Genomic DNA, 16568 nt, shown 5'->3' with positions numbered 1-16568 from the left:
CAAGGTTAGCACATCATTGTTGGAACGATCAGAAGTGCTGATTTTTAGATTAAATTATACACTCTGGCCAATCATTACTTCTAAAGTAGGTGTGAAAAATGCATAGCACTATTCAAAGAACAGTAAAATTATTCCAGTATTCTGTTCAATACTTATTCCCCCTATTAAAGTGCTGAATAAATAAATAAATGAATAAATAAATAAATGGATGTCTGGCACTAGAGACTCTGGTCTGTGCAAATTGGATATCACATATTTTAATGCTACAGCAGTAACTACTCTGTCAGCTTCAACTGCAGTTGTATTAAAAGATAGTGTCAAGTTCTCTTCTGGAATTTTTTGAGGATGTAACAAGTAAAATGGACAAGGGAGAGCCAGTGGATGTAGTGTACCTGGACTTTCAGAAAGCCTTTGATAAGGTCCCAAACAGGAGATTAGTGGGCAAAATTAGAGCACATGGTATTGGGATATTGACATGGATAGAAAATTGGTTGGCAGACAGGAAACAAAGAGTAGGGATTAACGGGCAACTTTCAGAATGGCAGGCAGTGACTAGTGGGGTGCCGCAAGGCTCAGTGCTGGGACTGCAGCTATTTACAATATATATTAATGATTTAGATGAAGGAATTAAAAGTAACATCAGCAAATTTGCAAATGATATAAAGCTGGGTTGCAGTGTGAACTGTGAAGAGGATGCTATGAGGATGCAGAGCAACTTGGACAGGTTGGGTGAGTGGGCATCTAAATATCTATCTAAATGGCATCAAGTTGGGAAAAGGGGAAGTACAGTGGGGTCTGGGGTTCTTGTTCATCAATCTATGAAAGTAAGCATGCAGGTACAGCAGGCAGTGAAGAAAGCGAAGAGCATGTTGGCCTTTATAGCAAGAGGAGTCGAGTATAGGAGCAAAGAGCTCCTTCTGCAGTTGTACAGAGCCCTAGTGAGACCACACCTGGAGTATTGTGTGCAGTTTTGGTCTCCTAATTTGAGGAAGGATATTCTTGCTATTGAGGGAGTGCAGCGTAGGTTCACAAGGTTAATTCCCGGGATGGTGGGACTGTCATATGATGAAAGAATGGAGCGACTGGGCTTGTATTCATGGAATATAGAAGGATGAGTGGAGATCTTATAGAAACATATAAAATTAATAAGGGATTGGACACACTAGATCCAGGAAACATGTTCCCGATGTTGGGGAGTCCAGAACTAGAAGCCATAATTTAATAATAAGGGGCAGGCCATTTAGAACGGAGATGAGGAAAATCTTTATCACACAGAGAGTTGTGAATTTGTGGAATTCTTTGCCTCGGAAGACAGAGGTGGCCAATTCACTGGATGCATTCAAAAGAGAGTGAGATAGAGCTCTCAGGGCTAGTGGAATCAAGGGGTATGGGGAGAAGGCAGGAATGGGGTACTGATTGCGGATGATCAACCATGATCATATTGAATGGTGGTGCTGGCTCGAAGGGCCGAAAGGCCTACGTATTGTCTCTTTATCTATGTAGCTACGTATTCAACATCCAACAAGAAAACAATGTTGCTAATAAGTATATCCCATGCTTTTGGGTTTGTCAATGAGCCAACAGCAGAATACTGTAAACTGGGATCAGTTTCAGCAAATGTAGCTGAAAATGCAACAACATTAGTTTTTAATGCACAAAGTCCACCGAGAACAAAATATTCATACATTTGCACAAGGAAATTACCAAGGCCTTAAAGTAGAAACAGGACTGAAACACGAGAGCGTCCTAATATCATGTCATAACTTCTAAACTACTTTTGGGCACAGGTTCAGTTATAACCTCTGGTGTTGTTTGTGCACAGTCTTTCTATACTTTCTCCCAGTGATTGAGTGGGGAGCTCAGGTCTCCCCAAGACATGTGAACATAGATTCAATTGATTCCTGTAACTTGACATGTGCGAAAGTTAGTGGTAGAAACTTGGGAGAATCGATGAGATTGTGGGGAAAGGACATAGGTTTAATCTGAGAGGGCAAGAATTAAAAGGAATCTGAGGGGTGACTCTCGCTCAGAGGGTGGTACTGTTGGAGGCAGTTAAGGTAGGTATTAAAACAGCATTTAAAATAAACTTGGGTAGGTACATGAATAGGAAAGGTTTAGAGTGATATTGGGCCAAATAGGTTTAGGTTTACTTTTAACATTGTCACATATACTACGGTACAGAGAAAAGCTTTGCTTTGTATGCTATTCAAAAAGATCAAATATATCATACAAAGATATTATCAGTTCAAACTCAAGTACAATAGATAGAGCAAGGGGAAGATACAGAGTGCCGAATACTGTTCTGAACATTGAAGTACATTGTAGTGAATTACAAGGACTAGATTAGATGGCCATCTAGTTGGGACGAGTTGTGCCAAAGGGTCTGTTTCCGTGCTGGATGACTCCTTGTGTCTCTGTCTCTATAATTGTTTATAGGGAATTAATGGGAATACATTTTTTCTGAGTGCCTTCATAAACGATGGTCTGAAAGGCCTTTCCAAATTATGGAAACAAAATATCTCTTTGTATTTGACATACGCAAAATTGATTTTTTTTTTAAATCACTGAACATTCAGATTATTTTTTTTAATAAATACAAATACTTCACAAAACAAAAAATCAAAATGGCTTTGCTTTTATGGGATGGATTTGTTTTTGCATTTGCTGTATCTATTAACAATATCACAGTCAGTCAGAAGGTGGCAGAATTGGCTTCTATAAGAGAATACCTTAGAATCCTGTGTCTGAAATTCCAATCTGAAAAAAACATGATTATATCTTTGACGTTCAGCTTCTCTTCCAAGCTCCTGGGGTTATTTAAGTTTCAGTTTCTGTTGAAAATATATTTTCCTTCATTGAAAGAGTCAAAGATGACTTTGGTCTAGACTTTGACAGAGCTATATAATGCATCTCAGTAATGTGTAAATGTAAGTATATCTTCCACGCGGTGTAGAGGACATGCAGCTTTATGTCTTGTCTAAATCCATAACTGTTGTTAAACTAGAAGAATGTCCACTTCCAACTCAACACCTTGGTGAATTCCTTTAACTAATGGTGCACGCACTGATAGACTGTTGGTCAATCATTCGAAAGAGTGCCCAGGACACCATAGATTCTGAAAACCTAATCTAGGATTTCTTCCATCAACCCCCTTCATATTGTACTATTCAATGACACACATGGGAACATTTACTATGAATTAATCTGCAATAAATGACACATCTTTGAGATGTGAATGAAACCACAGCAGCTAGAGGAAAGCTACTAGGGATCCTTGGGGGGGGTTATGTGTTTTTAAAGTGATGGATGGGTGTTTAGCCATGTCGACTCTTAATCCAACAGTTGCTGACTTACCAGTAATCATATTTTTGAGTTGCACATATCATGGCAAGTGATATTTTTGAGTTGCATATAGCATAGCATTCAACCACACTCCTGACTTGTATCTTGTAACGATTGGAAAGGAATTTAGGATCAAGAGACAAGGTTCTAGTTTCAAAATACCAGCCTCTGACTTGCTCTTAAAGTCACATTTCATCGTAATGTGGGTGGCCCAGTTAAGTTTCGGGTCAATGGTCACGTCAGAATGTTCATTGGGGACTGGAGCAGGTAGTGGAGATAACAATCGGTAATAACAATGACATTAACTATCCATGACAGGAAGTTAGCCACGTTCTTGATGGAAATATTAATAGCTTATTGGCTAACCCTGACCCGCTCATGAAGGTGGGGGGGGGGGGGGACTGCTGCAAAGATATTTTGGGTTGCGGTGATTTGTATCCAAAAACTATCTTCCTTTAGCCTCTTTTCCCTCTAGTCCCCACTGATTTTAACTTTGGGTCCTTGATGCCACCCTCATCCCTCATTCAAATGCTGCTTTGAAGTCAAGGAGGGTGACACACCACTCACCCCAATTTTCTTGTTTGGACCGAGGACATTGTTATTACGATACAAGTAAATTTAATGTCTCAATTGTAAGATGAAATCTCTGACTGAAGAATCTGGAGCAATGAAGTACGGATATGTGGGAAAAGTAAATCTTTCAGAAACTAATAGATCAGATCACCATGTTATAATGTCTAACTTACACCTTCTGATACGAACATGTTACTGTGTGGTGTTAATTTGGGGAGATGGACCTCTCTACTGCACTTATTCATAGGTCAACACCAAATCAAAGAGTAAAGGATTGTTCCTATTTCTTTAACCTCCTCATAGAATTTCTGGCAGCTGTGTCGGATGGATGGAATGATTTGTGTTATCTTTGAGAGCAACCACTCATGTTGACCATGGTCATGGGCTTTTGTTTCCCACTTCTGTTTATGATTGAGATGCTTTTCTGTTGCACCTTTTGGTCCATCATGTCTTAGCAATGCCACAATAAAGCAATTTGATAAATCTATTCCCTTGGTTTTTTCCCCATGACCCTACAAATTAATCTCTCTAACATCCAAATATAGCTAGTTAGGGACTCTTAATAATGGTACTATGAGTATTAATAGGAAGATAATCTGATTACTCTTTTGGAAATCCAAAATTGTTGGCCTCACATTTAACATTACAGGCATACATTCGTCCGTATTTTATCCAGTTATGTAATCTTTCTAGGCCCATTGCAATTGCATACTCATGTCAACATGCCGATGTTCCTCCAGGCTCCTCCAGCCTGCAAAGCTAACATCAAACTGCATTCTTTCACTTCAAAAACTCAATAACAACAGTGAAACATTTAGACTTCAATCCTTGAATATACGTCAGCATTGTTCGTTCCAGGAGCTGGAAGTATTTGCCTCAATATATACATTTTCAATATCTGTTGTATACATTTTATGCACGTTTAATTTTACTGACCCAGAGCATCTGCATTGCACAAGTGTAAAACAAAAATATGGGATAGGTACAGGAAAAGCACTCTTAAAATCTATATTGCAATTTCTAGAGATTTTACTTAAACTTACCCATTGCTTCATGAGGGACACATTGGCTTTTCGCTGGATCAAAAAATTCATTCTCATCCATGCATTCACAGAAGAAGGACCCTTCGAAATTTTCACAAAGAGCTGTTCCGCAGGCTCCATTCATCATCTCACATTCATTAATATCTGTGGCAGAATCATAGTCATAGAGTGATACAGTGTGGAAACAGGCCCTTCGGCCCAACTTGCCCACACTGGCCAACATGTCCCAGTTACACTGCCTGCGCTTGGCCAATATCCCTCCAAACTTGTCCTATCCATCTGCCTATCTAACTGTTTCTTAAACGCTGTGATAGTCCCAGCCTGAACTATCTCCTCTTGCAGCTTGTTCCATCCACCCACCACCCTTTGGGTGAAAAAGTTACCCCTCAGATTCCGAATAAATCTCTTCCCTTTCACCTTGAACCTGGTCCTCGATTCCCCTACTCTGGGCGAGAGATTCTGTGCATCTACCCGATCTATTCCTCTCATGATTTTATTCACCATAAGATTACCCCTCATCCTCCTGCACTCCAAGGAATAAAGACCCAGCCTATTTAACGTCTCCCTATAGCTCACACCCTCTAGTCCTGGCAATATCCTCGTAAATCCTCTCTGAACCCTTTCAAGCTTGACAATATCTTTCCTATAACATGGTGCCCAGAACTGAACACAATGCTCTAACTGTGCTGCCCAACATTTTATACAACTACATGACCTCCCAACTTCTGTACTCAAAACTCTGACTGATGAAGGCCAATGTGCCAAAAGCCTTTTTGACCACCTTATCTACCTGCGACCTCATCTTCAAGGAATCATGCACCTGCACTCCTAGATCCCTCAGCTCTACAACACTCCCCAGAGGCCTACCATTCACTGTGTGGGCCCTGCCCTTGTTAGACATCCCAAAATGCCAAACACCTCGTACTTCTCCGTATTAAATTCCATCAACCATTCCTCTGCGCCCACCTGGCCAATCGATCCAGATCCTGCTATCATCTTTCACAACCATCGTCACTATCTGCAAAACCACCCACTTTTGTATCATCAGCAAACTTGCTAATCTTGCCCTGTATATTCTCATCCAAATCATTGATGTATCATGCTTATTTTGACGTTAAAAAATTGTTTATTTTTTTGTTCTTTAGTTTATTTTCCTTAAATCTCACATATTTCCTCTTAAAATAAATGACCCACCATAGATAGCAAAATAAAAAGGTGCTGAAAAATATTCACAGAACGTATACAGTGTGGCACGCAAACGGGTCTTTCTACCCACATTGTCTGTGCAGAACATAATAACAAATTAAATTAATCCCATGTGCATCCACATCTCTCCATTCTCTGGGATAAAGATTCTGACTATCTACCTGATCAATGTATCTCTTGATTTAATAAGCTTCAAGCACATTCAACTCTTGAGAACTATTTGCACCAGTCGATGAAACAAGGCTTGAAACAAACATTTCAATCAATGCATTCCATTTCAATAACATGAAACAATTTCTTGAAATCCTAAAGATCTAAAGAATGCCTGGGAGGGGTTGACATGATAAAACAGTGATACAAAATACGTGGGGGATATGCATTACTGATCAGAGAGAATGTTATAGACACTTGGTGAGAACATCTGAGAGGGCTCATCCAGCGAGCCCAAATAGACAGAAATAAGAAAGATGCATTCACCATGATGGTATTGTATTCTCGACCAAGGGTTCACAAACTGGATAAATTTCACCTGCCCAGGGGGTAAATTTCGCCTATCCAGGGGGTAAATTTGTTGATTCTGGATTTGTACATATTTTTTCTCATTGACTGACTGTGTTTAGTTTTGGTATATCGGTATCTGTTCATCATTAGTTGTTCATAAATATGTGAAAGAACATTGTATGGTGCTATTAAAGTTGCCTGGGGTAAACGGGACGAAGAAGGTTGGGATCCCCTGTTCTAGACCTCCCAAATGCCACTAGGATCTACAGAACAGATATGCAGGCAGATCATGAAAAGATGTAAAAATATCAGGGTAGTTGGAGTGGGTAATTTTAACTTTCCAAATATTGCCTTAGTATCAGGGATTAAGATGGGCCAAAACGTGGTAAATATATCCAAGAGGTTTCTTGAAAAATTATGTGGATAGTCCAAATAGGACTCTTCTGGATCTTGCATTGGGAAACGTGTTTAGCCAGATGGCTGGCGTATCAGTGAAGGAGAGGGTAATAAAGAAAGTGTATGGAATACATGCCTTCACTGATTGAGATGTTGAGTATAAATGTCAAGGTAACTTAATATTGCAACGGTATAAAACTTTGGTAATGCCACACTTGTGGTGTTGCGTGCAGTTCTGGTCACCACATTACAGGAAGAATGCCATTCCCATTTCATTTATTACATTGGAAACAAAAGGGCAATATTCCTTAATTCCCTCTTGCATTTTTGAGATTTTTTTTGTATCTGCTTTATAAGCATCTTAGTGGTGCTTTTGTAGCACAGTGTCAAGTAGAAATGTGGATATCAATTTTGAGCACGACAGAACATCAATATTTCACCATCAAAATATTTACCCAATTTGTCATCTGAAGAAAACTAATAAGATTGTAGGATTTTACATTCTGAAGTTTGGTATAAGAATTGAGTTCATTCTTACCAACGCATGCTTGGCCTCTTAATGGAACCTCAAAACCTTGATCGCATAGACAGTGGAAAGAACCACCTGTATTTATACAATACCCATGAGTACCACAGATGGTTTCATTTACACATTCATCAACGTCTGAAAAAAAGCAAAACAGCTGGAATTAATCATACAATTTCATACAAATTAAATTAATCCCATGTGCATCCACATGATCCACATCTCTCCATTCTCTGCATGTCTAAAAGCCTCTTAAATGTCACTTGCCCCACGCATTTCCTTGTAAACTTTCCTCCTCTGACTATATAGCTATGCACTCCTGTCTTTGACATTTCCGCCTTGGGATAAAGATTCTGACCATCTACCTGATCAATGTATCTCTTGATTTAATAAGCTTCAAGCACATTCAACTCTTGAGAACTATTTGCACCAGTCGATGAAACAAGGCTTGAAACAAACATTTCAATCAATGCATTCCATTTCAATAACATGAAACAATTTCTTGAAATCCTGATCTAAAGAATGCCTGGGAGGGGTTGACATGATAAAACAGTGATACAAAATACGTGGGGAATATGCATTACTGATCAGAGAGAATGTTTATAGACACTTGGTGAGAACATCTGAGAGGGCTCATCCAGCGAGCCCAAATAGACAGAAATAAGAAAGATGCATTCACCATGATGGTATTGTATTCTCGACCAAGGGTTCCCAAACTGGATAAATTTCACCTGCCCAGGGGGTAAATTTCGCCTATCCAGGGGGTAAATTTGTTGATTCTGGATTTGTACATATTTTTTCTCATTGACTGACTGTGTTTGGTTCTGGTATATCGGTATCTGTTCATCATTAGTTGTTCATAAATATGTGAAAGAACATTGTATGGTGCTATTAAAGTTGCCTGGGGTAAACGGGACAAAGAAGGTTGGGAACCCCTGTTCTAGACCTCCCAAATGCCACTAGGATTTACAGAACGGATATGCAGGCAGATCATGAAAAGATGTAAAAATATCAGGGTTGTTGGAGTGGGTAATTTTAACTTTCCAAATATTCCCTTAGTATCAGGGATTAAGATGGGCCAAAACGTGGTAAATATATCCAAGAGGTTTCTTGAAAAATTATGTGGATAGTCCAAATAGGACTCTTCTGGATCTTGAATTGGGAAACGTGTTTAGCCAGATGGCTGGCGTATCAGTGAAGGAGAGGGTGATAAAGAAAGTGTATGGAATACTTGCCTTCATTGATTGAGATGTTCAGTATAAATGTGTGGGTAACTTAATATTGCAACGGTATAAAACTTTGGTAATGCCACACTTGTGGTGTTGCGTGCAGTTCTGGTCACCACATTACAGGAAGAATGCCATTCCCATTTCATTTATTACATTGGAAACGAAAGGGCATTATTCCTTAATTCCCTCTTGCATTTTGGAGATTTGTTTTGTATCAGCTTGATAAGCATCTTAGTGGTGCTTTTGTAGCACAGTGTCAAGTAGAAATGTGGATATCAATTTTGAGCACGACAGAACATCAATATTTCACCATCAAAATATTTACCCAATTTGTCATCTGAAGAAAACTAATAAGATTGTAGGATTTTACATTCTGAAGTTTGGTATAAGAATTGAGTTCATTCTTACCAACGCATGCTTGTCCTCTTAATGGAACCTCAAAACCTTGATCGCATAGACAGTGGAAAGAACCACCTGTATTCATACAATACCCATGAGTACCACAGATGGTTTCATTTACACATTCATCAACGTCTGAAAAAAAGCAAAACAGCTGGAATTAATCATACAATTTCACAAAACCTGGTGATAGTGAAATAGAGAGGAATACACTGCAGGGATTACTGGAATAAACTTCATTTTCTAGTTGGTCATGATGATATAATTTGTAAATTGAAATCGGGCAGTATCCCACAGATCAAATTGATGTGCATGGTTAATAAAATAAATTTTTAAGGAATCTAGATTGCTTGGTCATTTATGGTAGCAAATTATTACAGATTTGGAAATAAAAATGTCTCAATACATCATCGGGATATTAATTTTATAAGAATACTTACCAATGCAGTTCCCAATTGCCGTACGTTGGAATCCTGGCTGGCAAGCCATAATGCACTGAAATGAGCCAATAGTATTCTCACACTTCCAGATCCCACATGGGCTTGCGTTGGCATATAAACTGCATTCATCAATATCTAAGTAAATTCAAGTAGAATCAAAAAGACCAGTATAATTAGAAATGGTATTTGACCTTTAATAAACAGCGATATCTTCAAAAGTATGTGTCTAATTTCAAATTTAAAATACCAACACCATCTCTTTCCGGATGAGTGTCTAAATATCTCTTATCCATCAAAGTTCCTTAATCCTGCCAGCCTTATCCTTCACTCTAACAGGAACATACTGGCCCTGAACTCTCCCCATCTCATTTTAAAAGTCTCCCACTTGCAAGGCGTCCCTTTATCTGCAAATAGCCTCACCTGAACAATCTTTGCAAGTTCCTATCTAATGTCATCAAAATGAGCCTTGCCCGAATATAGGACTTTAACTTGTGCAACCAGTTCTATCTTTTTCCATAACAACCAAATGCTCCTGCGCCGAAGGTTCAGTCACTTGCCCTGCCTCATTTCTCAAAGGAGGACCAATGTTGCCCCCTTCTCAAGCTGGTCTATCTGCATATTGCTTGAGAAAACTATCACAAATAATAAATTTTAACCCATCTGAGTCTTTAGCACCACGACAGGCCCAGCCAATATTAGGGAAGTTAAGATCACCTGTTATTACAACCCTATTATTCTTACTGGTATTTGCAATCTCCTGACATATTTACTCCTCTAATCCTTGCTGTCTATTGGGTTACTTTAGTATAATCCCATCAAAGTGATTACTTCCTTGTTATTCTTGAGTTCCACTCATGTAGTCTCACTGGATGATCCTCCAAGAATATTTTCTCAAAGTACTGCCGTGACATTCTCCCAAATCCAAATCAAGCCTCTCTCTTCTCTTACGTCCACTTTTATCACACCTGTACTATGGAAATTTGTGCTGCCAGTCCTAGCCATCACCCAACTGTATTTTTCTAATGGCTATAATATAAATATGTATGATGTGTGAATTATAATTTAAAGAGAAAATGTAAGAGTGTTATCTTTTATCCTGGATTTACCATTTTTAGGGGAATAATAGATGTAAGACTTGTTATAAATAACATCAGATCCTTTGTTAAATCCAATTTCTGATGGCAAAATATTGGTAGTGGCGACTTGGACAAAATATTGTTCAGGAGGCACAAGTTAAAATCCTGAACATTTAGTAATTTTTTGGCATCCAATTTGTTTGATATAAGAAACTTTACTGTACATTTTAATACCAAAATAAAATGATCACTATGTTTAAAGTGATTCTTACCAGTACACTGTTCTGCTTCAGGTAAATGTGTGAACCCTGTTTCACATCTACACATATAGGATCCATCTGTATTTATGCATGTCCCACCTAAACACTTAGTCTCCTCACTGCATTCATTCACATCTGTGGGAGAAACAATGCACAATAAAATAAGGTAAATCATTTCAGTTGGTAGATCAATATGAAATTTATTGCAAGCAAATACAATAAATAGAAGAGAAAAAAACATTTGTAAACATTCTAGATCGTTAATTTGTTGAATCAATCAAGTGCCCTTACAAAGTTAATATTCCAATTAAAGAAGAATAGTTAAGCAACAAAACAACAGAAAAGAACCAAAAGACATGGATGCTCTTTCAAGACTTCTATGTTAGTACAGAACTTCTGATTCTGGCTGGCTGAGTTCCATTAGCAATTTCCAAGTTAAGTTCAGCTGTTGGATTCTAAATGGATGGTGAAAGGAGTTTATTAGGGGACAGGACCAGCTGTCCTTTCATCCTTTTTGTTATTTTTAGTTTGTGTAATAGTATGTTTCGTGAGATCTTTTATTTTATTTTTTGTGGGGGGGGGAACCGTTGTCTCAGTCACTTCCTGGTCGAGGAAGCGTCTTTTCTCCGAGCCGCATCTTCGCCCCCCCCCCCCCCCGCGGCCTACCATCTGGATTGGCGCGGCCTTTCCTGCCGGAAACCGGCCAGAGCTTCAGCAGCGGTGCAGCACTGGATTCCATCACGGAGTGGGCGATGCCTTACCGGGGATCACTGTGTGGAGCCAGCTGTTTAACACCATGGAGCTGTGGTTTGCGGAGCTTCCAGCCGCGGGCGGTGCTGACTTAACATCATGGAGTCCTGGGACCTCTCGCTGTGGGTCGCCAGCATTGGATCTCCACCCAGCTCGACCTGTGGACTTCGGGAGTCGCGGTCTCTGGTAGGAAGTGGCCGATTTGGAAACTCCAAGCCACGGAGAGTGTTTTCCGTTCTGACGCCGGAGCTACGATCATCCCAGCGAGAGGGCATGAAGGCCCCGACCACGGGTGGACATAGAGGAAGAGGACTGGACTTTATTGCCTTCCCTCTCAGTATGAAAAGTTGATTCCGCTGTGTGGGGATGTTCATGTTAAATTCTATCGCATGTTGTGTTCTTTTTATTTGTATGGCTGTATGGTAACTCAAATCTCACTGTACCAATTGATAATAAATGTCTCTTGAACTCTTGAACTCTTGAACTCTTGGAGAGGCATTGACAAGTAGGTAAAACCTTTTTTTTTGCAGGGTGGAAGTGTCAAATACTAGAGGGCAGTGCTTTAAGATGAGAGGGCAAAAGTTTGAAAGCGATATGCCGGACAGGGCTTTTTTTTTTTACAGATAGTGCCAAGTTCCTGGTGGCGGAAGCAAATATAGTGGCGACAATGCACGACAGCACCTACGACAACACCTACATCAACCTACGATAGCAAATGCATTTCGTTGTCTCTGTACTGTACACTGACAATCTTTATATATATAAAACTCAAATCAGTCCGCCTGCCGCCGTACGGTGTCCGCCGCGTTTCTTCCTTTGACGCTCCACGACTCCGAAACCGGACGCAGGATCGCCGATGTCTTTTCCATTTCGGTAGAGATTTCGCTTTTCTTTCTAAGTATCCGCTCCTCGTTACATTTCGTCGTGTTTAAGTACGCTTTTTAAATCAAATCCTACACGCCCGCCCCCCCCCCCCCCCCCACCCACCACCTCAATATTTAAAAAAAAAAAAACGAACTGGATTCTAACCCACACAAGCAGCTCCCTGTGAACGTTCCATCGTGTGATGTCACAATGCCCGATGTTCACATATGTCCAATCGGAATGGATTCATTTCCATATGCCTTTGCAGGAGCCACAGCCCCGGTGAACGTTCCATCGTGTGATGTCACAATGCCCAATGTTCAAATACATTGTTGCCATATTGGGGGTACAGAGAATAGGCTGTGGGCCGAGGAGCTTTATTCAGCAGTTTCGTGACCCAAGTCACCAAACTACATGAAATTGTCACATATTGTGTAAAAATATTTATATAAATCACCCCTGAAACTCGATATGAAGAAGACTTGCACATTTTTATTAAATTAGAGAAAACCGGAAAAATGTCGGGAATTTTATAGTCCAATGAAAGCACGTTTGACATTGAGTTGTCTGCCAGTTGGCCAATCACGCGCTTTGTTTCAGGCAAGCACACAAAATGGCTGAGGGGGCTTCACAGATGCCTGTTTTACTGGAGATTCCGATGTGTTGTTCTGTAGAATAAATGTCATGGAAACTTGCTGCAGTTTCATTGTATTTAGTGGGAAAAGCATAAAAAAGGCTGAAGAAAGTGCTGCGAAGTGGATGAAGTGCAAGAAAGCAAAGTCCCTACTTTTCACTCACTCACTCATTCATTCATGAAATTGAGGGCCTAAACTATAACACGGTCAATTAAACATTGTCACTAATGCCAGCCTGTTGTACAGTAATAAGTCTTTAACAAATAATCTCGAAGCTGCCTGCGAAAACTTGCCGGGAAAAAGTGCTCCGATCGCGGAACTTAGGTACTCGCAGTAAATAGCGATCGATATCCCTCCGTTTTTCTCCAGTTATAAGGGTCTGAAAACGAGCAAACGGCCGCTACAGGGGTTGGACAGGCTAGATGCAGGAAGATTGTTCCCGATGTTGGGGAAGTCCAGAACAAGGGGTCACAGTTTAAGGATAAGGGGGAAATCCTTTAAAACCGAGATGAGAAGAACTTTTTTCACACAGAGAGTGGTGAATCTGTGGAACTCTCTGCCACAGAGGGTAGTTGAGGCCACACACAGTTCATTGGCTATATTTAAGAGGGAGTTAGATGTGGCCCTTGTGGCTAAAGGGATCAGGGGGTATGGAGAGAAGGCAGGTACAGGATACTGAGTTGGATGATCAGCCATGATCATATTGAATGGAGAATGGTGCAGGCTCGAAGGGCCGAATGGCCTACTCCTGCACTTAATTTCTATGTTTCTATGTGTCCCTCTCCTCACCCCTCTCCCTCTGCCACCCATCTCTCTCTCCCCCACCCCCCTTCCCTCTCTACCACCACCCCCTTCCCCCTACCCCTCTTCCTGCCTCTTCTCCCCTCCGTCCCTCTCTACCCCCTCTACCCCTCCCTCCCCACTCTCCCCTCCCCACTTCCATTCTCTCCCACTCTCCTCCTCCCCCACTCCCAGGGATCTCCCACCCTCTCTCCCCCCCCCCCCTCCTCTCTCTACCCCACCCCACCCTCCCCCTTCCCCTATCCCTCTGCCCCTCTTCCATCATTCCTGACGCTAAACCTCTCCTCCTCCCTCCCCACTCTTTCCCCTCTTTCCCCCCACCCCTCTCCCCATCCCACTCTGCTCCCCTCCCTCCCCATCCCCCCTCCCCCAAAGCTCTCTCCCCATCCCTCACCCCCTACCCCCGCTCTCCTTTCCCTCCCAAATCTATCCCGTTTCCTCCTCCTCCTCCCTCCCCTCTTCTCACCCCCCCCCCCCCCAAACGCCGTTGGGGAAACAGACCATAGAGGGAAGGGAGTACAGAGAAGGTTCACCAGACTGATTCCTGGGATGTCAGGACTGTCTTATGAAGAAAGACTGGATAGACTCGGCTTGTACTCGCTAGATTTTAGAAGATTGAGGGGGGATCTTATAGAAACTTACAAAATTCTTAAGGGGTTGGACAGGCTAGATGCAGGAAGATTGTTCCCGATGTTGGGAAGTCCAGGACAAGGGGTCACAGTTTAAGGATAAGGGGGAAATCCTTTAGGACCGAGATGAGAAAAACATTTTTCACACAGAGAGTGGTGAATCTGTGGAACTCTCTGCCACAGAGAGTAGTTGAGGCCACAGTTCATTGGCTATATTTAAGAGGGAGTTAGATGTGGCCCTTGTGGCTAAGGGGATCAGGGGGTATGGAGAGAAGGCAGGTACGGGATACTGAGTTGGATGATCAGCCATGATCATATTGAATGGCGAATGGTGCAGGCTCGAAGGGCCGAATGGCCTCTACTCCTGCACTTAATTTCTATGTTTCTCTCCCTCTCTCTCTCCCCCCCTCTTCCCTCTCTCTACCCCACCCCCTTCCCTCTCTCTACAGCCCCCTTCCCCCTACCCCTCTCCTCCTCCCTCTCACTCCCCACTCTTTCCCGTCTCTCCCTCCACCACTTTCCCCTCCTCCCCTCCCTGATCCCCCCTCCCCCACATCTCTCTCCCCATCCCCCTCTCTCACCCCCTACCCCGCTTTCCTTTCCCTCCCAAATCTGTCATGTTTCCTCCTCCTCCTCTCCCCCTCCCTCCCCTCTTCTCACCAACCCCCCCCCCCCCCCTCCCCCCACCTGTGAGTTTGGGGGGTGGTTAATTTGAGTGTGATGCCGCAGCCCCTACTCCCCCTCTCCACCCCCCCCCCCCCCCCCCCGCAAAAGCTGTTGGGGAAACAGACCCAACGGGTCTGCACTTGGTCTAGTGACAATTAAAATTGAATCTGAATCTGAAAAATTGTCGCTATTGTCGCTGAAAATTTTTCAACATGTTGAACATTTTGCAGCAGTCGCCTGCAATCGCCTAAAAAGTTGCCTAAGTGGGACAGGCCCATAAGGTGCTTTTAGACATTCACATGAATATGCAGGGGATGCAGGGATATGGAGCACTTGCAAGCAGAAAGGCGTATTTCAAATATACTTCATGTTCGATATGGACTTGAGCTGAACGGATTGCTCATGTCGTGCAATGTTCGTTTTTTTTGTTTTAAAAAGAAGAATGGGAAAAATTAAAAACATTGGGAGATAATTATTTGGAATGATTTAATGATGTCAATCTATCTGCAGTAGCATGAACTATCCATACTAACAATCAAATATAAGAAAACAATAAGCCAGCTCATCATCTACAATGAACAAAATATTGGCATTAAAAATAAATAGAAAAACACTCATCACCCTCAGGCCATATCTTGTAAAATTGAGCAAGGTTTTTAACCTCACTGGTTATTTCGCAGCTATCTCCTTAAAACGATTCCGTTTCTTGTACATTCACAACATTTAAAAGCTTTAATTGTTTATCATTGTTATCCTATTTGAACAAGGACTAATTTTGCTTCTATCAGCTCAATTGTTGGTCGCTGAAAATCTACATTTATAGAAGTTTTCCATTATACTAATATACTATGAACCAAAGGAATTATATCTGCTGAATATTTGTAACTACATGCATTGATAATTGTTTGTTATAAAGTCATATCTGCTGATCGGAGCATATCACTTTTACGGCACTTGTCTCACCCTGCCTTCTTACTAACAATCTTATCTGATCCACGATATCAATGACTTTGGCCTGCATATTTCTTCATTTTTTCTGTGAGTGGATTTAGTTAATACAAGATGAGGTGTAATTTACAATCCGTTGTCGAGTAACAAATGGGGTCTGTTTTTAGAAAGGTTCATGAGACGACTTTGTCTGAATTGGAATATGCACCAAAATTACTTGATATGTTAACCATACCTTCATGATATTGCAAAGATTAGCATTAAGTACACACTAGACTGATAAG

General features: G+C 41.3%; 1 protein-coding gene across 2 annotated transcripts in view; it reads right to left on the bottom strand.

Moving 5' to 3' along the window:
• Positions 1–16568, bottom strand: part of LOC129700001 (latent-transforming growth factor beta-binding protein 2-like) — a 191045-nt gene that overhangs the window by 22280 nt on the left and 152197 nt on the right. The window contains exons 25-29 of one of the 2 annotated variants that reach the window (XM_055640130.1): positions 11004–11126; positions 9656–9790; positions 9225–9350; positions 7600–7725; positions 4959–5102 (exon numbers count right to left, since the gene is read on the bottom strand). In XM_055640130.1, coding sequence (XP_055496105.1) covers positions 4959–5102; positions 7600–7725; positions 9225–9350; positions 9656–9790; positions 11004–11126 — 654 coding nt within the window. The remainder of the gene's footprint in view (positions 1–4958; positions 5103–7599; positions 7726–9224; positions 9351–9655; positions 9791–11003; positions 11127–16568) is intronic. The other variant, XM_055640131.1, reaches the window with a different exon arrangement.

Source organism: Leucoraja erinacea, chromosome 9 (assembly GCF_028641065.1).
Source record: "Leucoraja erinacea ecotype New England chromosome 9, Leri_hhj_1, whole genome shotgun sequence".
In the NCBI taxonomy this organism is placed as follows: domain Eukaryota; kingdom Metazoa; phylum Chordata; class Chondrichthyes; order Rajiformes; family Rajidae; genus Leucoraja; species Leucoraja erinaceus.
This window is presented reverse-complemented; position numbering and strand designations above follow the sequence as displayed.